The sequence below is a fragment of the Phalacrocorax aristotelis genome, chromosome 23 (assembly GCF_949628215.1).
Source record: "Phalacrocorax aristotelis chromosome 23, bGulAri2.1, whole genome shotgun sequence".
Taxonomy (NCBI): Eukaryota; Metazoa; Chordata; class Aves; order Suliformes; family Phalacrocoracidae; genus Phalacrocorax; species Phalacrocorax aristotelis.
Genome location: NC_134298.1, coordinates 6,471,902 through 6,493,094, shown reverse-complemented (window position 1 = coordinate 6,493,094; position 21,193 = coordinate 6,471,902). Strand labels below are relative to the sequence as shown.

The 21,193-nt window shown below is 69.7% G+C and overlaps 4 protein-coding genes across 5 annotated transcripts; 1 reads left to right on the top strand and 3 right to left on the bottom strand.

Moving 5' to 3' along the window:
- Positions 1-230: 230 nt before the first annotated feature.
- On the bottom strand, positions 231-10,481 carry ERBB2 (erb-b2 receptor tyrosine kinase 2). The gene is made up of 27 exons (XM_075116554.1): positions 10,290-10,481; positions 7,383-7,534; positions 7,117-7,303; positions 6,739-6,876; positions 6,564-6,632; positions 5,920-6,032; positions 5,693-5,834; positions 5,495-5,611; positions 5,206-5,332; positions 5,044-5,117; positions 4,881-4,971; positions 4,592-4,791; positions 4,377-4,509; positions 4,172-4,262; positions 3,932-4,092; positions 3,789-3,836; positions 3,517-3,655; positions 3,293-3,415; positions 3,113-3,211; positions 2,839-3,024; positions 2,606-2,761; positions 2,436-2,511; positions 2,195-2,341; positions 2,007-2,104; positions 1,753-1,923; positions 1,254-1,527; positions 231-1,158 (listed from the first exon to the last, which is right to left on the bottom strand). The coding sequence occupies exons 1-27, from the start codon at positions 10,360-10,362 to the stop codon at positions 821-823; spliced, it is 3,723 nt and encodes a 1,240-aa protein (XP_074972655.1). The 5' UTR covers positions 10,363-10,481; the 3' UTR covers positions 231-820.
- A 1,224-nt stretch (positions 10,482-11,705) lies between these two features.
- Positions 11,706-15,782, top strand: PGAP3 (post-GPI attachment to proteins phospholipase 3). 2 transcript variants are annotated; one of them, XM_075116807.1, is made up of 8 exons: positions 11,706-11,957; positions 12,683-12,780; positions 12,894-13,016; positions 13,453-13,515; positions 13,675-13,736; positions 13,865-14,001; positions 14,101-14,305; positions 15,142-15,782. In XM_075116807.1, the coding sequence occupies exons 1-8, from the start codon at positions 11,759-11,761 to the stop codon at positions 15,203-15,205; spliced, it is 951 nt and encodes a 316-aa protein (XP_074972908.1). In that variant the 5' UTR covers positions 11,706-11,758; the 3' UTR covers positions 15,206-15,782. The 2 variants fall into 2 exon arrangements, with proteins under 2 accessions (XP_074972908.1, XP_074972907.1); XM_075116806.1 differs by having other exon boundaries at positions 11,707-11,957; positions 12,864-13,016.
- Positions 15,783-16,161: 379 nt separating this feature from the next.
- On the bottom strand, positions 16,162-18,082 carry PNMT (phenylethanolamine N-methyltransferase). Its single transcript, XM_075116705.1, has 3 exons — positions 17,648-18,082; positions 17,238-17,445; positions 16,162-16,721 (listed from the first exon to the last, which is right to left on the bottom strand). The coding sequence occupies exons 1-3, from the start codon at positions 17,799-17,801 to the stop codon at positions 16,286-16,288; spliced, it is 798 nt and encodes a 265-aa protein (XP_074972806.1). The 5' UTR covers positions 17,802-18,082; the 3' UTR covers positions 16,162-16,285.
- Positions 18,083-18,856: 774 nt separating this feature from the next.
- TCAP (titin-cap) lies at positions 18,857-20,462 on the bottom strand. Its single transcript, XM_075116704.1, has 2 exons — positions 20,288-20,462; positions 18,857-19,509 (listed from the first exon to the last, which is right to left on the bottom strand). Exons 1-2 carry the CDS (start codon positions 20,434-20,436, stop codon positions 19,254-19,256), a joined length of 405 nt encoding a protein of 134 aa, XP_074972805.1. The 5' UTR covers positions 20,437-20,462; the 3' UTR covers positions 18,857-19,253.
- Positions 20,463-21,193: the final 731 nt, after the last annotated feature.

The following is a 21,193-nucleotide window of genomic DNA, read 5'->3' as shown; positions in this document are numbered from 1 at the left end:
GACATGGGCACCGAGGTGCAAAAATGGGGTTAGATCAGGTCCCGACTCCTGCCTGCCCTGCCCTCGGCCGGCAGCCAGGCAGGGTTAGGACTTTTACCCTCTGGTTAAGCAGATCCTGCCCTTTGCTGCCTCCGCGAGTGGTGGCAGCTGAGGAGAGGAGAGACACGCTGGTGCCGGGGAGGAGCTGGCTCCCCTGTGATAGAGGAGGGGAACCACACAGACAAGGGGAGTAGAAAAAAAAAAAATCCAATGTACAATTATCAAATATACATCTCGGTGCGATACAGTCGGCTTCAAAAGAATCCAGGAGGAGCCGGGGCGTGGGCCCGGTGTCCGCCTGCTCTCAGTGCAAGTCCGTGTGTCCCGGCGCGGCAGGGGCGCTGGGCGGGGAGGGTGGCGGCGAGGTTCACGGGATGAGCCGTTACTGGGACATCCCTGCAGAGGTGGGTGGTGGCGGAGGAGCCTTTGGGGTGATGGTGGCAGGCTGTCCTTCTCTGGGCCATGTTGGGGCCGAGCTCCCCGGGCTGCTCCTGGTCACAGTCTGAGCACCGTCTGGCTCAGCAGGTTGTGGGTCACCCCCGCCAATGCCCAGCTCCATGGGGGGAGCCCAGAGGAACACCTTCACGAAGGGTGACCCCCCCTCTCTGTCCCCATGTGCGCTGCCACGCTGTCCCACAGCATCCTGGGCTCTCCCAGCCCTCCGTGGCCAGTGTCACCCTGCAGCATTAGCACGGCCCCGTGTGTCCACAGCTCACTGTGCCGTCCCTCCCCAAGCTGCCTCGGCGAAGTGTGTGGGTGGGGGGCTCTCCACAGCCCGGCCCTATGCAGCTGCATTGTCGGGGCCAGCCAGGCCGAGGTACTCAGGGTTCTCGGCCGTCGGCGTCGGGCCGGGGCCACCCTTGGGGCCGCCGGCCTTGGGAGGGTCCTGGTTCCAGTAGTAGGGGTTGTCGAAGGCCTGGCTGAAGGGGGCAGGTGGGCCGGGGGGCGCCAGGTACTCGGGGTTCTCCACGGCATGGCCGAAGGGCCCCGGGAAGGAGTGCTTAGCTTCCTTGATGAGCCCATTCTTCCCCTGGTGCCCCTTGGGCTTGTCCGGCGGGGACGGGGGTGCGTGGGGGTGCCGGGGCGGGGACGGCCGCTCCTCAGCCTGGTTCACATACTCTGCAGGGACAAAGGATGCATTAGGGACCACCGTGGCTGGGTGACAGGGTGGGTGGGCAGCCCCCAGGTTGTACACTCAGCCACCCCCTCCCTACCTGGCATGGTTGTGCGGGGGGCTGGTGCAGTGAAGCCCTCGGGGTCCAGGCCCTCGTTCTCCTCGGCCGCCAGCCCGGTGGGGTCCTCGCTGTACCGCGGCAGGGTGCCGGGCTCCCGCACTGCTGGACTCTGCAGGGCCACCTTGGCCCCACCATCCCCCTCCAGCACCTCCGGCACGGGGCCCTCTGGCCCCTCCGCCAGGCCCTGGGGGGGGAAGGGGAAGGCAGCCAAGCCCCCACCCTCCTCCACGTCAGCCGGGGTCTCCGCTGTGCTCTGGGTGTAGGAGAGGGCATGGAGTCGGGTGCTTGCAGCCCACACCGAGGGCTGCAGCCAGTCCCAGTGCCCACAGACAGGGTCGCCAGGCAGCATGGGGAGGGGGCTTTGCACCCCACACCCCCCTGGCACAGCTGTGGCTGCAGCCTAGGCTGCCCTGGCACACCTCTGCCAGGACGGGGCGGGCTCCTGCCTGGCCCTCCCCCCCCCCCCAAGCCCACCTACCCGTGTGGAGGATATGCGGCTGCGGTAGGTGGTGGAGGTCTCGGCGCTGAAGAAGCCCTGGTGAGGGACCAGATACTCCTCAGCGTCCACCAGGTCGTCCATGTCCTCCTCCTCAAGCAGGGCTCGGTAGAAGGTGCTGTCGATGGAGCCAGGCAGCCCGACCATGTCGTTCTGGGGGTGCGAGGGCAGCGGTCAGTGCCCACACCGGGGTGCTGGCAGGGGGGGCCGGACAGGACCACCAGGGACCCACGTACCTGGATGACCACAAAGCGCTGGGGGTCCCGGGCCATGCGGGAGAATTCGGTGACCAGCTCCCGAAACTTGGGCCGGCACTCGGAGTCGATCATCCAGCCTGGGGCAGAGCCGGGCATCGTCAGGGCTGGGAGCGAGGTGCCACCACAGCGCCCCGACCCCGTGCCGTGTCCTTGTCCCCAACCCGTACATTTCACCATGATCATGTAGACGTCGATGGTGCAGATGGGCGGCTGCGGCAGCCTCTCGCCCTTCTCCAGCAGATCGGGGATCTCCCGGGCGGGGATCCCATCGTAGGGCTTCGCCCCGAAGGTCATCAGCTCCCACACGGTGACACCTGGGGGGACAGGGACAGGAGTGAGCGGTGTCCCGGGCTCCCCTGCGCACCCAGCACCGGCGCTGAGCCCGGGGTTGTGGCCGCCCTGACCTACCATAGCTCCAGACATCGCTCTGGTGTGTGAAGCGCCGGCGGAGGATGGACTCCAGCGCCATCCACTTGATGGGGACCTGGGACGAGGAGGATGGAGAGGTGAGCAGGACTGGGGGAGGGCTCTGGCTGGCCCTGAGGGGTCATTGTGGTCCCCATATCCCCACACCCCACCTTGCCACCATCAGCGTGGTACTCGGTCTCATCAATGTCGAGCAGCCGGGCCAGCCCGAAGTCAGTGATCTTGACGTGGTTGGGGCTCTTGACAAGGACGTTGCGAGCGGCCAGGTCCCGGTGCACCAGCCGCACCTCCTCCAGGTAACTCATCCCCTGGGGGCAGCACGTGTCAGGCCAGCCCCAGCCCCTGCCGTGTGTCCCCCCCAGGTCCCCCCAGACCCCCGTCCTACCTTGGCGATCTGCACACACCAGTTGAGGAGGTCCTGCGAGCCGATGCGGTCCTTGTTCTCCCGCACGTAGTCCAGGAGGCAGCCGTAGGGCATCAGCTGCGTCACCAGCTGCACCGTGGAGGTCAGGCAGATGCCCAGCAGCCGGGACACGTAGGGGCTGCCCACCCCCGCCATCACGTAGGCCTCCTGTGGGCAGGGTTGGGGGGGGAACGGTCAGGCTGGGTGGGGGCTGCCACCAGCACCACTCGCCCACCGGCACGGCTGGCACACTCACATCCAGGATCTCCTTGTTGGCTTTGGGCGAGGTGTTCTCCCGCAAGACCTTGATGGCCACCGGGATCTTCACGCTCTCCCCGTCGGGGATCCAGATGCCCTGGGAGTGGGGAACACAGGTGAGGGGGTGCAGAGCGGGGAGGGTCCCAGCCCGCCTGCAGAACCTCCCCCTTCCCCTCACCTTATAAACAGTGCCGAAAGCACCAGAGCCCAAGACTTTCACTTTTTTAAGCTCCGTCTCCTTGAGGATCCGCATCTGGGCCTGGTTGGGGAGGGCTCCGCTGGGCGTCAGGGGCTCCACCAGCTGTGGGACACAGATGGGTGAGGGGGGTGGGAGGGGAGGCGGGCTTTGGGCACACCCCCCCCAGCACTGGGGGGGACAGCCGTGAGTCCCGGTGTCCCCACCTCGGTCTCCTGCAGCAGGCGCCGCATGGTGTGCTTCCGCTCCTGCTGCCGCCGGCGCTTGACGCAGACGACGGTGATGAGCAGGAGGACGACGACCAGCAGAGCCCCCACAACGCCAGCAATGATGGATGTCACCTGGCTGTGGGACGGGAGGTGAGCGGGGTGGGGGGGGGGTGGAGATGCTGACAGGATGGGGGTCCCGGCTGGAGGAGCCCCCCGCCAGCACCCAGATGGGTGCAGATCAGGGTGGCGCAGGGTACCCGTGCTCGTACCTTGGCTTCTGGTCCACAGGGCAGCCGTCCTCGTCCCGGATCGTGCACCTGGGGGGACAGTGTGCAACAGCCCCGCTGTCAGGAGCCCCCCCCCCCCCAAATGACCCCCTGCCCATACCTGACCCGCCCCCACCCTGACTCACGAGTGGGTGCAGTTGGTGGGGCAGAGCTGGCAGACGCCGTCTTCGTCTGGGTACTTCCAGATGGGCACGAAGGAGGTGTCCGACTTCACACCGCTGGGGCAGCGCCGCACGCACTGCTGCCCGTCCTTGTAGTGGGCGCAAGCCACACACTGGTCCGCCTCCTGCGCGGGGGGGTGGGGTGTGAGGGACCCGGGCATCGGGGCCACCCCCCTGACCCCACCGTGTCCTCCTCATCCTCACCGATCCGAAGCAGGTCTCGGTGCCGTTCTGGGGCTGGCACTCGGGGTGGCAGGGGAGGCACCGTGTCCCGTTGGCGTGCTCCCGGATGGCTCTGCGGGGTGAACGGACCATGGGGTGGGCATGGGGAAGGGGTCCTGGACATCCCCCCCACACCCCCACACCCCCCCCGCAGTTCTGCCTGCCGTCCCTGGCGCTCACCACTTACCCATCCAGGAGGTTGCAGGAGGCGACGCACTCCTGGCCGCGCAGGAACCGCTCGCAGGTGACGCACTGGGTCGGGCCGGGACCCCAGCAGTGCCCGTGGGCGCAGAGGTGGAAGCAGACCAGCCCTTCGCTCTCTGTAGGGGGACACTGTGAGCAACTGGGCGGGGGGGGTGTCTGCCAGCTCCCCCAGCCCCGTCGCCCATGGGTGCTGCTTACCGCACTGCTCGGGGGGCTTGTTGTGGGTCTGGAAGAGGTGCTGGCGGGGGTTGCGGAAGATGCTGCCCCAGGGCACCTTCTGAAGGAAGCAGAGCTGGGGGTTGTGGTGGATGAGCACCATCCCGCTGCTGACCTCCTGCAGAGCGCGGAGCCCCAGCGCCTGCACCGTCAGGTTCTGCAGCGTCAGCGAGTAGGCGCCGCTGCCGAGACACCGCCAGATGAGCGTACGCGGACACAGCCCGCCCCCCCCCCAACCCCCATGTCCCCCCGATGTCCCTGCCCTGCTCACTTGTGCAGCACGCGGCCCCGGATGACCCGCAGGTTTTGGAAGACACCCAGGTCCTGCCAGCCGGGCGGCCAGGCAGCGATGTAGAGGAAGCCTGCAGGGAGCTGAGTGTCACTACCCTGTGTCCCCCCACAATCCTTAGCCCCCCAGCTCCCCCTGCTCTCACCCGTCAGCTCCTCCAGACTCTCAAAGATCTGCAGCAGTTTGGGGTCCAGGGGCGGCGTGTTGGTGCTGGGGTCCCTGCCAGGGGTGGGAGGGAGGTTGGAGGGGGTGGGGGGTCCCAGAGGCCACCTGCAGGCTCAGGGATGGAGAGGGTGGGGGCGCTTACCCGGCGAAGGTCTCGGGCAGGAAGGCGAGGCTGCCGAAGATCTTGGTGCAGCCAGCAAAGTGCTGGATGTTGGAGGCGTTCACGGCACGGACGCCCTTGAGAAAATCCACTCCCAGCCCGTAGCACACTGGGGGGGCACAGCAGGGCTGGGGTGCTCCGCCAGGACCCCTGCTCCCCTGCTGCCAGCCATGGAGGGACCCCACCCCACCGCCCAGGGCATGGCCAGCACCCCCCTAAGGGGTCCCCAGGCCCATCCCCCAGACGCCAGGGGTGGGGGGGGGCTGCTCACCCTCCGGGCAGGGCTTGCTGCACTTCTCGCACTTCTGGACGTTGTTGACAGTGACCTCCTGGCTGTTCTGGGGGCACACGAGGGTGCACGACCCCACCTCCGTCGCGAGGTAGTTATCTGGGGCGGGGTGAGGCGGGAGGGGGGCGGTCAAGGCCCCTGCAGCTCAGCACCGGACCCCCCCGCCGGCACGGTACTCACAGGGACACTGGCTGACGCAGCTGGCGCCGAAGGTGTAGCGCCCGTCACGGTTGGGCACCGACTCGAAGGTGTCCGAGTTGTAGATGACGAGGGGGGGACAGTGCAGCTCGCAGATCCCACTCCGGTTGAAGTTCAGGCACGCCTGGGGAGGAGGGACAACGGCTGGCGTGAGACCCCGGCGTGTTCCCCCCCGCCACCGGGAACCCCCCCCCGTCCCCGGTGCGCACCAGGCAGTCGGAGTGCTTGGGGCCGGTGCAGCCGGCGGCGCACTGCTCGTGGCAGCAGTCGGTCGGCTTCGTGCCCTTGCAGCGCGGGCACCCGTGGCAGATGCTGTTGGTCACTGGTAGAGGGACGGAGGGACGTGATGGGGACAGGGACCCTCATGGCTCTCCCCCCCCCAGGGGACATGGGGGTCCCCAGGATGAGGAGCTGGGGGGTAGGTGGATTCCCAGGGCCAGGATCTGGGGGAGGGTCCTGTGGTGGGGATTTGGGTGCCAAGTGGGGGCAGTGGGGCAGGGATCTATGGGGGCAAGCAGGGATCCCCAGGGCGGGGATTTGCAGGGGGTAAACAGAGGCCCCCAGGGCAGGGGTTTTAGGGGTTTCTGGGCCAGGAATTTGGGTGCCAAGTAGGAGTCAATGGGACAGGGATTTGGGGGGTGACAAGTAGGGGCCTCCAGAGCAGGGATTCTGGAGAGCCCATGGGGAATATGGGGGGGCAAGTGGAAGGTTCAGGTGTCTCTGGGGCCAGGATTTAGGTGGCAAGTAGGGGTCAATGGGGCAGGGACATGCGGAGCAAGGTGGGGGGTCTCGCAGGTCAGGGGCTTTGGGGGTCTCGGGATGGGGCAGAGCTGGCTGCAGGCCCCGTACTCACGCGTCTGGCAGTCCTGCGGCCCCTCGCCCCAGCAGTGCCCCTCGGCACACAGCGCCTGGCAATCGGGACCTGCACCGGCGGAAGCCATGAGCGGGCGATGTCATGGGGGCTGCCAACCCCCGGGCCCCCTCCCTGGGTACAACCCACTGCCCCCGGCCGGGGTCCCGATGCTCACAGCTGCGGGTGCGGGTGCTTTCCACCCAGGTCTCTTCACGGAACTCATTGTGCCGGTGGAAGATGTCAGACCAGAGGATGGTCTCCTGGAAGCAGAGCTGGGGGTTCCCCTCGATGCGCACCCCTCCCTTCAGGATCTCTGTGTGGGGACAGGTTGGGGAGGGGGTCAGCACAGGGACAGGGGGGCTTGCAGCCCCATGGGGCCTCCCAGCCCTGGGCGGGGACCTGGAGCCCCAGGGGCCCACCCAGTTGTGGGCAGGGACCTGCCACCCCATGGTGACACCCAGCCCAGGCAGGACCCTGCAGCCCCCTGGAGCAGCTCCCTACAGCCCTGAGCACCCCACGCAGGGAGCGTCCACCCTGGGGAGGGGTGCCTGACCTGTGAGGTGCCGCATGCCGAGCTGGCGCAGCCCCGGCGTGCCGGTGGGGCCGGCATTGCCCACCACGGCCAGGGCGTAACGCTCCTGGAAGAGCTGCGTCCCCCGGATGATGCGCAGGCTCTGCAGCTCCAGATGGCTCACTTGGTTCTCCGCGATCAGCACGTAGCCCTGCACCTCCTTGATGTCCTGGGGACGGGAGGACAGGGGTGACGGGTCAGCCAGACCCCCAAAGTTCTTCCCCCGGGGTGTTTCCCACCCTACACACCTTGAGGAAGGTGGTGTCAGCGTTGGGGGGCAGGTAGGTGAGCTCCAGGTTGCCCTGCACCACCTGGCAGCCCTGGTAGAGGTGCCTCAGGGTCTCGTAGTGGCTCTCAGGGCTGGAGGGACGCAGCAGCTTCATGTCGGTCCCCGTGCACACTGCAGGGATGGAGCGGGAGCTCAGCGGGTCCCTTCACCCGACCCAGCCTCACCCCCGCGGGAAACCGAGCCACCGGCGGCACCGGCCTCCGCAGGAAATGCCGCGGATCCGGCGGTGGACATTTATCTCCGGGGCTGCTCCCAACAGCTTCCGATGGGCTTCCTGGATCGCTGCTCCCCCGGCTCCCATCCCGGCACGCGGCACAGCTGCTCCCGCTTTGGCACCCGGCCCCAGCCCCACACGAGGGACAGATGGGGGCCGATGTTGCCCCGTGCCCGCAGTGGGCGTTGGGTGCTGCTGGGGGCCAGGCTGGGACCCACGGACCTGACCAAGCCGTGCCGGGGGCCGGAGCGGGGGCTGCAGGCAGGAATGCTCTGCCCACGCCGGCGGGGGGGCCATGCCGAGACAAGACCCAATTGTTGAGCAGCGACGGCTGCCGGAGCCCAGCCGGCCCCATCCCGTGGGGGGCTGTTGGCCGCGGGACCATCCCCGCGGCATCGGGGCGGGCAGGGGGCGCAGGGTGGGGGGCGCGGGAGCCCGCTCTGGGCCCTGGGCCGGGTGGGTGAGTCACGGCAGCGGGTGGCACGGGGCCCCCGGCCGCCTGCTCCCGGCAGGAACCGCCTTTTCAGGTCGGGCGTGTTTGGGGAGCAGCGGTGACGCAGGGCTGGCGGGCACGGCCCAGCCCTGGCGCGCCCGCAGCCCCCGGCGCCCCACCACCACGCCGGGACGACCCTCCCCACACCAAACCCCAGCCTGGCTCCGACACCGACCCCGGCACAGCTCCAGCACCAATGCTGCCACCGCCCTGGCACAGCCCCAGTGCCACCAGCCCGCAGCCACCAATGTCCCCTGCCCAGTCACGGGCCAGGGGGACGCCGAGGCACACGAGGGTCAGGCAGCCGTGCCCTGCCCTCTGCCCAGGCCAGGGGTTTGGCGTCCTGGTCCCCGGCTGGAGGGGGCTGCCAGCCACACCGCGACTGAGTGACAGCCCCCGGTGCCTGCAGCTGCCTGCACGGCCTCATGACTGGGGGACCAGGCTGGCAGCACCTCCTCTGCCTGCTCCAGGGCCGCTGAGCCAGGGGGACCCTCCCTGGACATGGCCAGCAAGGGGGAAGGCCCCGTAAGTATGGGGTTCAGCTCTCACCCCACCGTGGTGGCCTCAGCTGTGCAGTGGAGGGTCCCCCCGTCCCCCCCAGGAGAAAACTGCACCATCGTGGCGGGCGGCCAAAGCTCAAGGTCTGCCCTCCACCTGCCCCGTGGCGCGGGCAGAGGCAGCCACGGGCTTTCCCAGGGTGAAGGGCAGGCGGCGCGGGCGAGCGGTGGTGGCAGGGCCAGATCCTGGTAGGATTCCGGCTCCGTCCCGTGGGCTTCGGCCCTGCCTGCTCCTCCCGGTCCCTGGTCGGTCGGCGGGAAGGGCAGTCACTGATCCGCTCTGCCTGGCTTGCTCCGGCAGGCAGTGCCACCGCGATCGCCCTGTCTGCCCGCAGGCAGCCACCGAGGCATCCGGCAAAGCCCATCGGCCACGTTCCCACCGGGCTGCCCTGGCTCTGGTTTCCCCAAACGAGGGCTGCTGGCCATCCCCTCCCAGCCAGCATCCGGCCCCAGGGACGGGGTTGGGACTGTGGGGACACACCAGTCTGTCCCCCACCCAGAGCTGGGGGAGCTCCTCCAGCACAGACCCTCTGAGTGGGGTGAGCTGTGGGGTGCTGGGAGCAGAGGGCACCCAGCAAGTCCCCACGTCCCTGCCCCATGACCCCGCACCGGCTCAGCTGCCCAGTGCCAGACCTGCCCCCCAACATGGAGCTGGATGGAGGCAGCAGACAGGCCCGGAGCAGGCAGTGGGGCAAACCCTGCTGGTTGCTTTTGGGGCTGCTGATGCCCAACTTGGGGCCACCAGCCCCGTCTCCTGGGGTCCCCGTCCCCTGCCAGCCCTATCCCTGTGTGCCCGGCCGAGGCCTGGGCTCCTGCCCGGGCTGCTCCCGCTCCCTCCCCGGCCGTTCTCCCGGGCTGGGCAGGGTGCGGCACGTCGGGAATGTGCATGGGAGCGACGGGGACGCACCCACCCACCCACCCAGCCACCCGCTCCGTGGGGCACCGCGCCTGCCCCAGCACCCCGCGGCTCCCTGCCTGCACCCTGAAACCTCCCCGCGGCTCTGGGAGGGAACACAGGGAAGTGGGGGTGTCCCCCCTGTCCCAGCTTCCCCGGGCGTTACCGGAGCCCTGGGAGCGGCTGCAGCTGGGGGTGGGGGGGTCCCCGCTTCGGGCGGCACCGGGTCCCCCAAACTCCTCCCGGGGCAGCGGCCCCGGGGCTCGTCCCGCTCGTGGCGGGGGGGAGCCGGGGCTAAGCGGGCAGGGCAGCCCCGTCCGGCCCAGCGCCTCCCAGTTCAGCCCAGTCCGGCCCCCAACCCCTGCGGGCGACCGCGGCGCGGGGCCGCCGGGGGCGCGCTGCCCGCGGAGGGGAGAACCGGGGGGGGGGGGGGGACCGAGGGGGCACCGGAGAAGGGGCGGATCGGGGAAGGACCGGGGGGGCTGGGGGGGGGGGGAACGGGACGGTCCCGACACTTTCAACCGAACGGGGCACGCCGGACCCCGCAGCCCGGCGCCCTCCCGCTCCCCCCCGGTGCTCCCCGGTCCCGTCCCGGTGCCGGTCGCTCCGGTGCAAAACTTTTCTCAAAGTCCCGACGCCACCAAGGGGACGCTCCCGGGGCCCGGTGTCCCCCCCGCCCCCCGGTGTCCCGGTGCGGTCGGACCCACCTTCGGCGGCGGCGGCGGGGCAGAGGGCGGCGAGCAGCAGCCCGGCGCAGAGGCAGCCCCCGGCGGGGATCATGGTGCTCAGCGCGGGCCGCGGCCCATGGCCCCGCCGGCCGCTCCGGGAAAGTTTGCGGTGCGGAGCCGCCGCCTCCCGCCGCTCCCGGGCTCCGCCTCGCGGGGCCGCGCCGCGCTCCCGGCCCCGGGCAAGGGCGCGCTCCCGCCGCCCCCGCCACCCCGGACACCCACCCCCCCCCCGCCAACCCACGGACCGCCCCCATCCCCCGTGAGCACCGGGACCCGCCCCCCCCACCCAGCTCCGGAGCTGGGGTCCGCCCCCCCTTCCCGGTGTCCCGCTGGCCCGGGGTGGGGGGGGGCTGCACCGGCTGCAGGGAGGGGGGGCGGAGGCTTGGCCGTGGCGTCACCTGAATGGGATGTGGGGCAGCCCCATCCCTGTCCTCTCACCTGCCCCACTGGGGCTGTGACCGTCCCCGGTGCAGGGGAAGGGGGACAGTAATGCCACCCCCAGGAGCGGGGGGGGGGAGAAGAGTCCCAGGGGGTGGGGGGACAGGGCTGACACCCAGGAATGGTCCTGGGGGCCGGGGACAGGACAGGCCACGGGGACAACCCAGCGGCATTCGATGGGGTCCCCAGTGAGGTAGCCCAGAGCTGGCAACTGACCCCCACCCTGAGCACAAGCTGCTGCTGCACCTTTACCTGCTGCCCTGGGTGCACGGGGGGGTGGGGGTGGGGGGTCGGGAGACGGGGTCCCCCGGGAGCGTCACAGCCCGCGATGGGGACCCCGTGCACTGCCAGCTCCGCCTGGACCCCCTGGCCGCACAGAGCGGGGCGTCGCAGCCAGGAGCGACCGCGGCGGGGGACCGGGATCCCCCGGCCCCATCGGGCGCCCCATCCCATGCTTTTCCACGCGTGGCCACGTGCAGCCCCCGAGGGAGAAGCCGGTACCCGGCTGGGCCAGAGAAGTGGCCCCCAGTGCCGGGGGGCCGGGACCCCCCGTCCGCCCAGCAATGACAGCTCCGTGGGTGACGCGCCCGGTCACCGCCACCCGCGGGGAAGGTCACAGTGGGGCCGGGGACAGCATGTCCCCCCCATCCCCAGCCAGCAGCACCCCACGGGAGAGCGGCCGCCTCGGGGATCCTCGCCCCACGGCCCCCTTGGCCAGGGCCTGCGCAGCCCCCGAGGCGAGGTCAGACCAGGCCACGCTATCCCCGAGCCCCACGGGACACCGGGGTCCCCGCAGCCCCCAGGACACGCTGTGTATTAGCGGGGGGATATATCCCATAGGCCTCTGCGGAGGGCGCCCGAGGCGGGGGATATATCCCATGAGCCTCTCGCCCTGGGGGACTGTATCCCATCATCCCCACGGCTCGGCGGAGGCGTTATATCCCATGGTGCCCTGCGCCCGCCCCCGTTTCCGGGGTGGGCCGGAAGCGGCGAGGCCGGGCCGGGCGGCGATGGCGGCCGGCGGCGCGGTGCGGGCCGCGCTGCTGCTGCTGTTGGGGGCAGCGGCGGCGCCGGGCCCGGCCCGGGGCTCGCAGGGGGACCGGGAGCCGCTGTACCGCGAGTGCCTGGGCCGCTGCGAGCGGCAGAACTGCTCGGGGGCTGCGCTGCGGCACTTCCGCGCCCGCCAGCCGCTCTACATGGGCCTGACAGGTACCGCCCCCCGCGCGCCCATTGGCTGCCGCGCTGGGACACGCCCTCACGACCGGCAGACCCCGCCCCTCGGGGAGGCCGCGCCCACTCGGAGGCCACCCCCCTAGCAGAGACCACGCCCACCTCACTGGGTGTCTGGGCGGCCGGGGCCGCGGCGTGGGGCCGTACTGGGGGGCACTGGGCCGTACTGGGGGGCACTGGGCTATGCCAGTTCTATACTGGGGGTCACTGGGCTGTGCTGGGGCTGCGTTGGGAGGTACTTGGGCTGTACTGGTGGACACTGGGCTGTGCTGGTGGCTATTGAGCCGTTCGGGGATCATGCTGGGGAGCACTGGGCTTTGTAGGGGGGTATTGGGCTGTGCTGGGCCATTCTGGGGGGACACCAAGCCATACGGGGGGGCCGCTGGACTTTGGTGGGGGAGATGCTGGCCTCCGTTGGTCCATTTAGAGAGTCACTGGACCATTTTGGGGGACACTGGGCTGTACTGGGAAGTGCTGGGATCCACTTGGAGAAGGCCCAGGTGTCCTGCCTGCACCCAGCACAGCGGGAGGGGGTCGCCAGCAGTGCAGGCTGAACCCCCCCGGCTCCCCCTCATCCATGCTGGGTCCTGGCCCTCCCAGCTCCCGTTATGGTCTGACCATGCAGCTTAATGGTCCATACTGGGAGGGACTCAGGGGGCCGTGCCGGCCGCCCCCCTCCCGCCGCTTCGTCTCCCCGGCCGCAGGCTGGACCTGCCGCGACGACTGCAAGTACGAGTGCATGTGGCTGACGGTGCGGCTCTACGTCCAGGGCGGCCACCGGGTGCCCCAGTTCCACGGCAAGGTGAGGGCAGGGGGGCGGGGGGTGGAAAAGGGTGGGGCCCGGGGTCCCCATCCGCCCGCTGACACCGCCGCTCTCCGTTCCAGTGGCCCTTCTCCCGGTTCCTGTTCTTCCAGGAGCCGGCCTCCGCCTTCGCCTCCTTCCTCAATGGCCTGGCCAGCTTCATCATGCTGCTGCGCTACAAAGCCGCCGTCCCCCCAGCCTCCCCCATGTACCCCACCTGCGTCGCCTTCGCCTGGGTGAGCCGTGACCCTGCCATTCCTCTCCCTGGGGGGGGGCTGTGCTGCACCCTGTGTCCTCGCTGCTCTATCTGGGGGTCTTCTTGCAGCCCCTGTGGTCTCCTCTAGTCGCAGGGATGACGGGGGAGCTTGGGGGGTGGGGGTGGCAGCGCTTCCCGGGCATCCCCTGCCAGAGCGTGGCGTCTCGAGGGCTTTTCGATAACCAGCTGATCAGCAAACCCCGCACAGCTCCAGCTGCTGCCACTGCCCCGGCCGCCACCACCTCTGCATCCATTTTTTTCGGGGCGCTCGTCTTCCCTAATGAGGCTGATGAGCTGCCGAGGGGGGAGGAACGTGACCCAGGCAGGGAGCTGGCACTTATCTGGCGGCGGGGGCCGTGCTGCTGCTCCCCCCCGCACACGCCAGCTTCCCACCTCTCACGCCACCTCTCCCACAGGTCTCCTTAAACGCCTGGTTCTGGTCCACCGTCTTCCACACGAGGGACACGGCTGTGACGGAGGTGAGTGGCACCCTCAGAGCCAGCGTGATCGTCGCCCTCTGTCCCCAAACCTGTGCTGGGGTCCTGTCATTCAGCCCTGCTTGGGGTTGGTGGGGGGACACACTGTGTCCTGGCCCCCCTCGAGCTGCCAGCGTGGCTCACCCTGCCCCGACCCCACAGAAACTAGACTATTTCTGCGCTTCGGCCGTCGTCCTGCACTCCGTGTACCTGTGCTGCGTCAGGTGAGCCCTGCCAGCGCCGTGGGCCACCGAGCCGTGGGGCAGGGCGCTGGGGACACCGGCGGTGGCCGGTCCTCGGGGGCTGTGAGCGACCCCTTCCTCCTCCTCCTCCTCGCCCCCCCTCCCCCCAGGACGGTGGGGCTGCAGCGGCCAGCCTTAATCAGCATCTTCAGGGCCTTCCTCCTCCTCTTCCTCGCCTGCCACATCTCCTACCTGACCCTCGTCCGCTTTGACTACGGCTACAACATGGCTGCGAATGCAGCGATCGGTGAGGCTGGGACCAGGGGGGCTGGAGCCGGGTGAGGGGGGGGACGTACCCACGGGTGGGTGCTCCCCTCTCCCTGTGCCCCCCCACCGCTTTCCCCAGGGCTCCTCAACCTGGCGTGGTGGCTGCGGTGGTGCCTGCGGAACCGCCCGCGCCTGCCCCACGTCTGGAAGTGCGCGGCCGTGGTGCTGCTGCTGCAGGCGCTGGCGCTGCTGGAGCTCCTCGACTTCCCACCCCTCTTCTGGGTGCTGGACGCCCACGCGCTCTGGCACATCGGCACCATCCCCCTCAACGTCCTCTTCTACAGGTCAGTGCCCCCCTCCCTCGCACCCCTCTGCGCGGAGCAGCACCCCTTCTCTGCAGGGTGCTGGGGGCCCCCTCTTAAAATAGGAGTGCTGGGGGCCCTAGTCTCTCCCACAGGGTGCTGAGTGCCCTTCTCTTGAAACTGGGGTGCTGGAGGCCCCTCTGCTTCCCATGGTGTGCTGGGTGCCCCTCTTTTGAAACCGGGGTGCTGGAGGCCCCTCTGCTTCTCATGGTGTGCTGGGTGCCCCTCTTTTGAAACTGGGGTGCTGGAGGCCCCTCTGCTTCCCATGGTGTGCTGGGTGCCCCTCTTTTGAAACCGGGGTGCTGGAGGCCCCTCTGCTTCTCATGGTGTGCTGGGTGCCCCTCTTTTGAAACTGGGGTGCTGGAGGCCCCTCTGCTTCCCATGGGATGCTGTGAGTCCCACCCTTGAAACCGAGGTGCTGGGGACCCCACTCTTGCCCACAGGGTGCTGGGTGCCTCCTGAAACCAAGGTGCTAATGTCCCCCCTTTTGTCTGTGAGATTCTTAGTGCTCCCATCCTGAAAGTGGGGTGCTGGTGCCCCCTTCTCTTGCCCATGGGAGGTACAGTGCCCCCCTCTTGAAATTGGGGTGCTGGGGGCCCCATTATTGCCTGTGTGGTGCTGGAGGGACGCCGCTGCTGCTCCCCAGGAGCCCTGGGGTGTGGCTGTGCTCAGTGGGGGGGTTTAGGGCTCCCCCGATCCCCTGCCTTCCCACCCAGCACTGACAGCCCAAGGGGGCCTCCCCTGAGGCCATGGGGCTGTGGAACCAAGCCCCCCCTTGGCCCCCCCCCCCCCCAGCCCCCACTTCTCCCTCTCCACAGTTTCCTGGTGGACGACAGCCTCTACCTCCTGAAGGCCAACTCCGACCTCTTCAAAGCCGACTAGAGCTGCCGGGGGGGGAGTGCGGCCCTTCGCACCCCCCCAGGGTCCTGCCCTGCCCTGTGCCAAGTGAACCCCCGGCCCCCCCCGGCCACGGACTCCTTCCCCCGGTTGCCTTCTGAGGTTTGCTTTTCCCTCCACACACCCCCGTGTCCCCCGTCTCCCCTCCCCGGGGTGCAGGGGGGCTGGGCACCCCCGTTGCTGGTTGCACAGGGGCCAAGGGCAGCTGAGCCCCCCCCGGTGCCCCCCCCGGCTGCTGGTGCTGAGCCGGGGGCCCTCCCTGCCGTGGAGCCCGGCAGCCGTGAGGTGGCAACTGCTGTTGGGGCCCACAGTGCCAGTGGGGGGACGTGGGTGGCCGGGGGGGGCCCCTGTGTGCATGGTGGGGGGGGCCTTGCTCAGACCTGCTGGCTGGCTTTTGCAGAGGGGGTGTAATGTGGGGGGGGGGCTGGAGCAGTGCCTTGGGGCTGGGGGCGCCCCCCCTTGTGCCAGAGGGTCTGTGCCCCCCCCCCGGGGGGGGGGAATGCAGGCCCCCCCCATTGCCTGAGTGTGCTGTGGGATGTGAATAAAACTGAGTTCAACCTGTGCCGTGCCTGGCTCTCGCTCCCCCCGCACCCCTTCCCTGCCCCATGGGCACCCCCCCGAGTACCCCATTCCCTTGCTGTCACGCCATGGTGTGCCCCACACACCCCCTCTCCTGCACCCCACTTCCCACCCTGCTCTCGCCCCATGCCCACCCTGTTTCCCCCCCCTGCAGTGTGCCCCAAGCCCCCCTCAGTGTACCCCATACCCACCCCACTGCACACCTGATCCTCACCCTGTCCTGAGCCCCCAGCACAGCCTCCCTTCTGCGCCCCCGCCCCCCCCGGCTCCCTGACACACACCCACACCCCCCCCCCCTCCCCCCCCCAGGATCTATGGGCGCCCCTATCCACAGGGACACCCCAAAGGCAATGCCAGGCTCTGCCATGCAGCTTGGCCTTTATTGGGGGCAGCGTGGGGAGCACCAGGGCTGGAGCAGCAGCGGCCACGGGCACCAAATCCAGCTTTTGGGATGACGGGGGGCAGGTTCCCCCCTTGGGGGCTCCCTCAGGCCTCCAGCGGCTTCTGCGCGTGGGCGAAGAAGATGCCCTCGACGTCGTCCACGCCGGTGCGGAGGGCGGGTGGCATGGTGTAGGAGCGGTAGTCGCGGAGGGTGAAGCCGGCTCCGGCCAGCGCGGCGCGGACGTCGTCCTCCGCCAGCGGCACCACGGGCAGCCGGGCGGCCCCCGCCAGGTAGAAGGACTCCCCCAGGGCCCCCAGCAGCAGTGCGTGGCCCCCCGGGCGCAGCAGCGAGCCCACGTGTGCCAGCGCCTGGGCGAAGGCGTCGCGGTCGGGGCTGACGGCCTCCAAGCAGAAGGTGGAGAGCAGGGCATCGGCCGGCGGGCGCAGCGGGGCGCCCAGCGGGTCCGGCTGGTGGACGTCGATGGGCAGGATGCGCCGCAACCGGCCCCGCAGCCGGCGCTCCTTCTCCTGCCAGGGCTCCCTGCGGAGAGGCGGGCGTCAGCAGGGACGGGAGTCCATGGGGATGGGGTGGGTGGGATCCTGTGGGGACCAGCTCAGCACCCATGGGGATGTGGGGGACAGAATGTTGCAGCACAGGATCAACCCAGCACCCACAGGGACGAGGCGATGGGATCCCATGGGATTTGGGGACACGATACTGAAGAGACCAGCCCAGCATCTGCAAGGATGTGGGGATATGATCCTATGGGGGCTCAGGGACACGATCCTGCAGGGATCAGCCCAGTGTCAGCAGGGATGTGGGGCTGTGCTCCCATGGGATTTGGGGGCACAGTCCTCTAGGGATCAGCCTAGCATCTACAGGGACGTGGGGCTGTGATCCTATGGGGACTCAGGGACACGATCCTGCAGCGATCAGCCCAGCATCCACGGGGACAGGGGGCTGTGATCGCATGGGCTGTGCAGCCATGGATCCTGCAGGGATCCCGCCGGTGCCGGGTCACCCACCGCCCGGGGTCCCCACGCTGCGCAGCCCTACCCGCGTCCCTCGATCTTGCAGACGTGCTGGATGAAGGGGCTCCAGTCGAAGGTGCCGGGCTCCCCCCGCGCCCAGCGCCCCAGCTCCTCCCGGTTCACCGCCAGGTAGTCGGTGGCCACGATCTCCTCAAAGTGGTCGCAGGCGCTCAGCAGCTGGTAGATGGTGGGGCCCGAGCCCACGTCGATGAGAGTGCGCCCACAGATCTCACCTGGGAGGGAGGGGGACAGGACATGGAGGGGGTCCCACACTGAGCCAGGGGATGGGGGCAACCAAGGGGGTCCCATCCCAGGAGGGGGACCAGGGAGATGGGTGGGGAGCAGGCAGGGTGGGTGCTGAGGTGCTCTCCCACCCCGTGCCTCAGTTTCCCCACCCCGCTGTGAGGCTGGGGAGGCTTCCCTGGCACCCCTCACCTCTGGCGAAGGTCTCGGCCAGGCATCGCAGCTTCCAGGGCACCACGAACTCCTCGGAGGAGAAGTCGGCCCGGGGGGGCAGGTAGTTGTTCTGCAGGTAGGCATGGGGGTCGAAGCGCTCGTAGCCCTCCCGGAGGGCGGCCAGGCTGCTCATGGCAAGGGGCTGCGGCAGCAGTGCCCGCCCGCCTCCCCAAACCCGCCTTATATCCCCGGCCGGGCTCGGGGGGGCTGCGGTGAGCGATGGCCCTGCCCGGCGCGGAGGTGATGGTGGCCATCCATCGTGGATAACCAGGTTAGTGCCAGCGCCCCAGGGCCAGGGGACGTGGCTGGGCGCCGGCGCTGCCGGATCCGGCCCTGAGCTGAGCAATAACGTGCTTCTGCCTTCCCTGACCGTGTGTGGAGGGGGGCAGGATCCAGGAATCCTGGGTCCTGAAGCTTTTGCCCCCCCGCCTCTCCCCGAGATGTGGCTGTCCTACCCTTGTCCTGCCCCAGCACTGGGGCTGCCCATCAGCGTCCCACAGGATGGGATGGGGGTGGGATAGGGATGGGGGCCCGCCTGAGTGCTCCGTGATGCTGCCATCCCCAGTGAGCTGAGTGTGCTGGACCCCAGCTCCAGCAGGAGCTGGCACCAGCAACCCTGCCCGCTCCCAGTATTCCCAGCGCACCCTGGGCTACAGGGCAGGATGGGAACTGCTTATGGGGCTGGGGAGAGGGATGAGGGCGTTTTAAAGCTTCCCAAAACCTGTCTGTGCTGGGGCTGTAGGTGGCCAAAGCTGGCGGGGAAAGGTGGCTCATGGGGAGGAAGGGGATGGGATGGGGACAGGGAGGGGACAGGGACTGGCGGTGGCCCAGGGACAGCAGGATCTGGCCGGGCAGGAACAGCTAATCTGGGCGCTGGCGCTGGGGCCGTCCTGGACCCTGGCACCGGCTGGGTTGGCGATGGGGGGGACCAGTTATATAAGCAGAAGGTTACCCCCCACTCCCCCAAGCCCCCCCCCCCCCAAAAACCCCTGAGGCTCTGCCAGATGCCTGGGTCCCTCCAACAGCCGGCAAGGTGCTGTGCCTCAGTTCCCCCCATTCCGCAGCAGGGGCCTTCTCCCCTTAAAACTTGGCCCCTCCCCACACCATCTCATGCTGGGGGGGGGGGTGAGGGTGGGGTCTAGTACCCCTCTCCCACAGCCCCCCCGCCCCAAAATGATGCCACCGAGCCAGGCTGGCCATTTTATTGCCATACAAAGACCACAATTTGTTCAACCCCACAGAGCGACCCGCTGTAGCCCCCCCACCCCTCCACAGCCCCCCCAGGGCCCCGATTGGCCCCAGGTGGGTTTCAGCGCTCCCCATCCTTGCATCGCCTTCTCTCTGCCAGGGAAACCGAGTCGCTGCCGGGAGCCCCCCGGACCACGGGCACCCTGTTCCTTCCCGCCTCCGCAACACCCGCTGCGGGGTAGGGTCCCAGTCAAGCGGGAGCCCACCCCCACCTGCCCCCACCCTCCTGCGCTGCCTCTTTGGGGCGGCCGAGCGGACCCAGGCATGTGGGTCCCCCCGCCGCCCCCCAGCATCAGCCTCCTGCCCCCCCCCAAGCCCCCCAGTCCCTTCGCCACACTCAGCCCCGCTGGGCCTCGTGGGAGAGGGAGCGGGAGAGGGTACGGGGGAGCCCCGCCTTGGCACCGCGGAGGTCCGGGGGGGCGAAGAGGGGCAGGGGCAGGGTGCGGGCGTAGGGCAGGAGGTGCTGGGCCAGGGGCTGCCCCAGGCACCCAAACCGCAGCAGCCCCCAGGGCGAGCGCTGCTCCAGCACCCGCACCTCCCCGCGCTGCTCCAGCGTCTCCCGGCGATGCTCATCCACCTCCCGCCGGCACCACCTGGGTAAGGGACACTCATGGGGGGGGAGCTGGGGCCACCCACCCCGTGGGAGCCCCTGGAGAACCCCATGTCCCACCCCACCCCGGGGAGACCCCTGGAGACCCACCCCAACATGTCCCACCCCACCCCTGGGGACCACCATGTCCCACCCTACCCCCTGGGGACCCCCATGTCCCATCCCACACCCTGGGGACCCCTGGAGATCCCCCGTGTCCCAACCCATCCTGTGGACACCCCGCCCCCTCCATGTCCCACACCACCCCCTGGGGACCACCCATCCCTTGGAGGTCCCCATGTCCCCACTCACACACTGGAGACCCCCCCCATGGCCTCACCAACCCCATGGGGTCCCTTGGAGACCATCCAGGAGCTGCACAGCCCCACAGGGCCCACCCTACTCCATGGGGACCCCTGGAGACCACCCCATGGCCCCATGTGGATGCCCAGCCCCTGCCAGTCCCGTGAAGACCCCTCATCTCCCCTACAGGACCCATGCCCCCCAAGACCCTCTCAGCCCCCCCTTGGACAACCCCCCCCCCACCTCTCTGGAGCACCCATGACCCCACAGGGACCTTGGAGACACCCCCCCCATAGCCCCTCAGGGACCCCAGAGATACCTGCAGGCCCCCACAGCCACATCAGGACCCTTGGAACCCCCATAACCCCAAGACCTTATGGAGAACCCACAGCCCTTGGGGACCCTCATGCACCCAGTGCCCCTCCGCACGGCCCCAGCGCCCCAAGGACCCCTCCCTTGGAGGCAGCGGTGCCCCTCACCCCTCCTCAGGCCGGGTGCTGAGCTCCAGGTCAAGCCATTCGGCACTGAAGGTCTCGCGACGCCCCACGTCTTCCTCCCGCACGCGGCAGCCCAGGCGGGCGCCCGAGAGCAGCCCCCCGCTGCGTACCACCGTGCTCGGCCCCAGCATGCTGCCGCTGACCCCCCCCCCCCAACCCGCCCACCCTGCTTATATGGCCCCGCCGAGGCTATTTTGGGACGTGTTGCTGGCACCGCGGGGACGGGACGGTGCCAAGGGCCCCCTCGGGGCAAGCGGAGAGGGGGTGGGGTGGCATTGGGGACACGTGTGTCACCCCGTGTGCGTCCAGCCGCACTCAGCCCCACGTGCCCGCCGGTGACTTGCCACCCCGCGGCGGCACCTCCCGCGCCGGACCGCGTCGCTCGTGGGGATACGGGGCAACGTGACGGCGCGGGAGGGACCCGCTGGCCTCGGCCCAGGGCACGTCTGGCCTTTCCCTGCCCGCCGCCGCGCTGGCACCGGCCCCCGGGACCAGCGAACGCGAGGGACCCCAGCGGCGTTAGCGGCTTTGTGGGTGCCCACCGCGGTGGCCACAGCGCCCCGTGCCACCCGGCCCGTGGCAGCGGTGACCCCGCCGCTGCCCTCAAAGGGTCTTTGGGGTCCCATCCCAGCGTGTCCCACCCCACCTCCCCCCCCACCAAGGACGGGCTGTGCCCAGCGAGCAGGCTGGGTGCTGGCCACGGGGCCCCCCTGGCCGGGCTATTTGTGGGGCCAACAGATGGGGGCTGCGAACGGACGGGCGCTCGCTGGGTGCCAGCGGCCGGGGCTCACGTGGCCGCGGCTGCTGCCCGGGTGGCCGCGGCTCTCCGGCCCCTTCCAGCCACGCGGGCCGTCATCCCGCAGCCGCGGTGGTCCCGCTCCAGGGGAA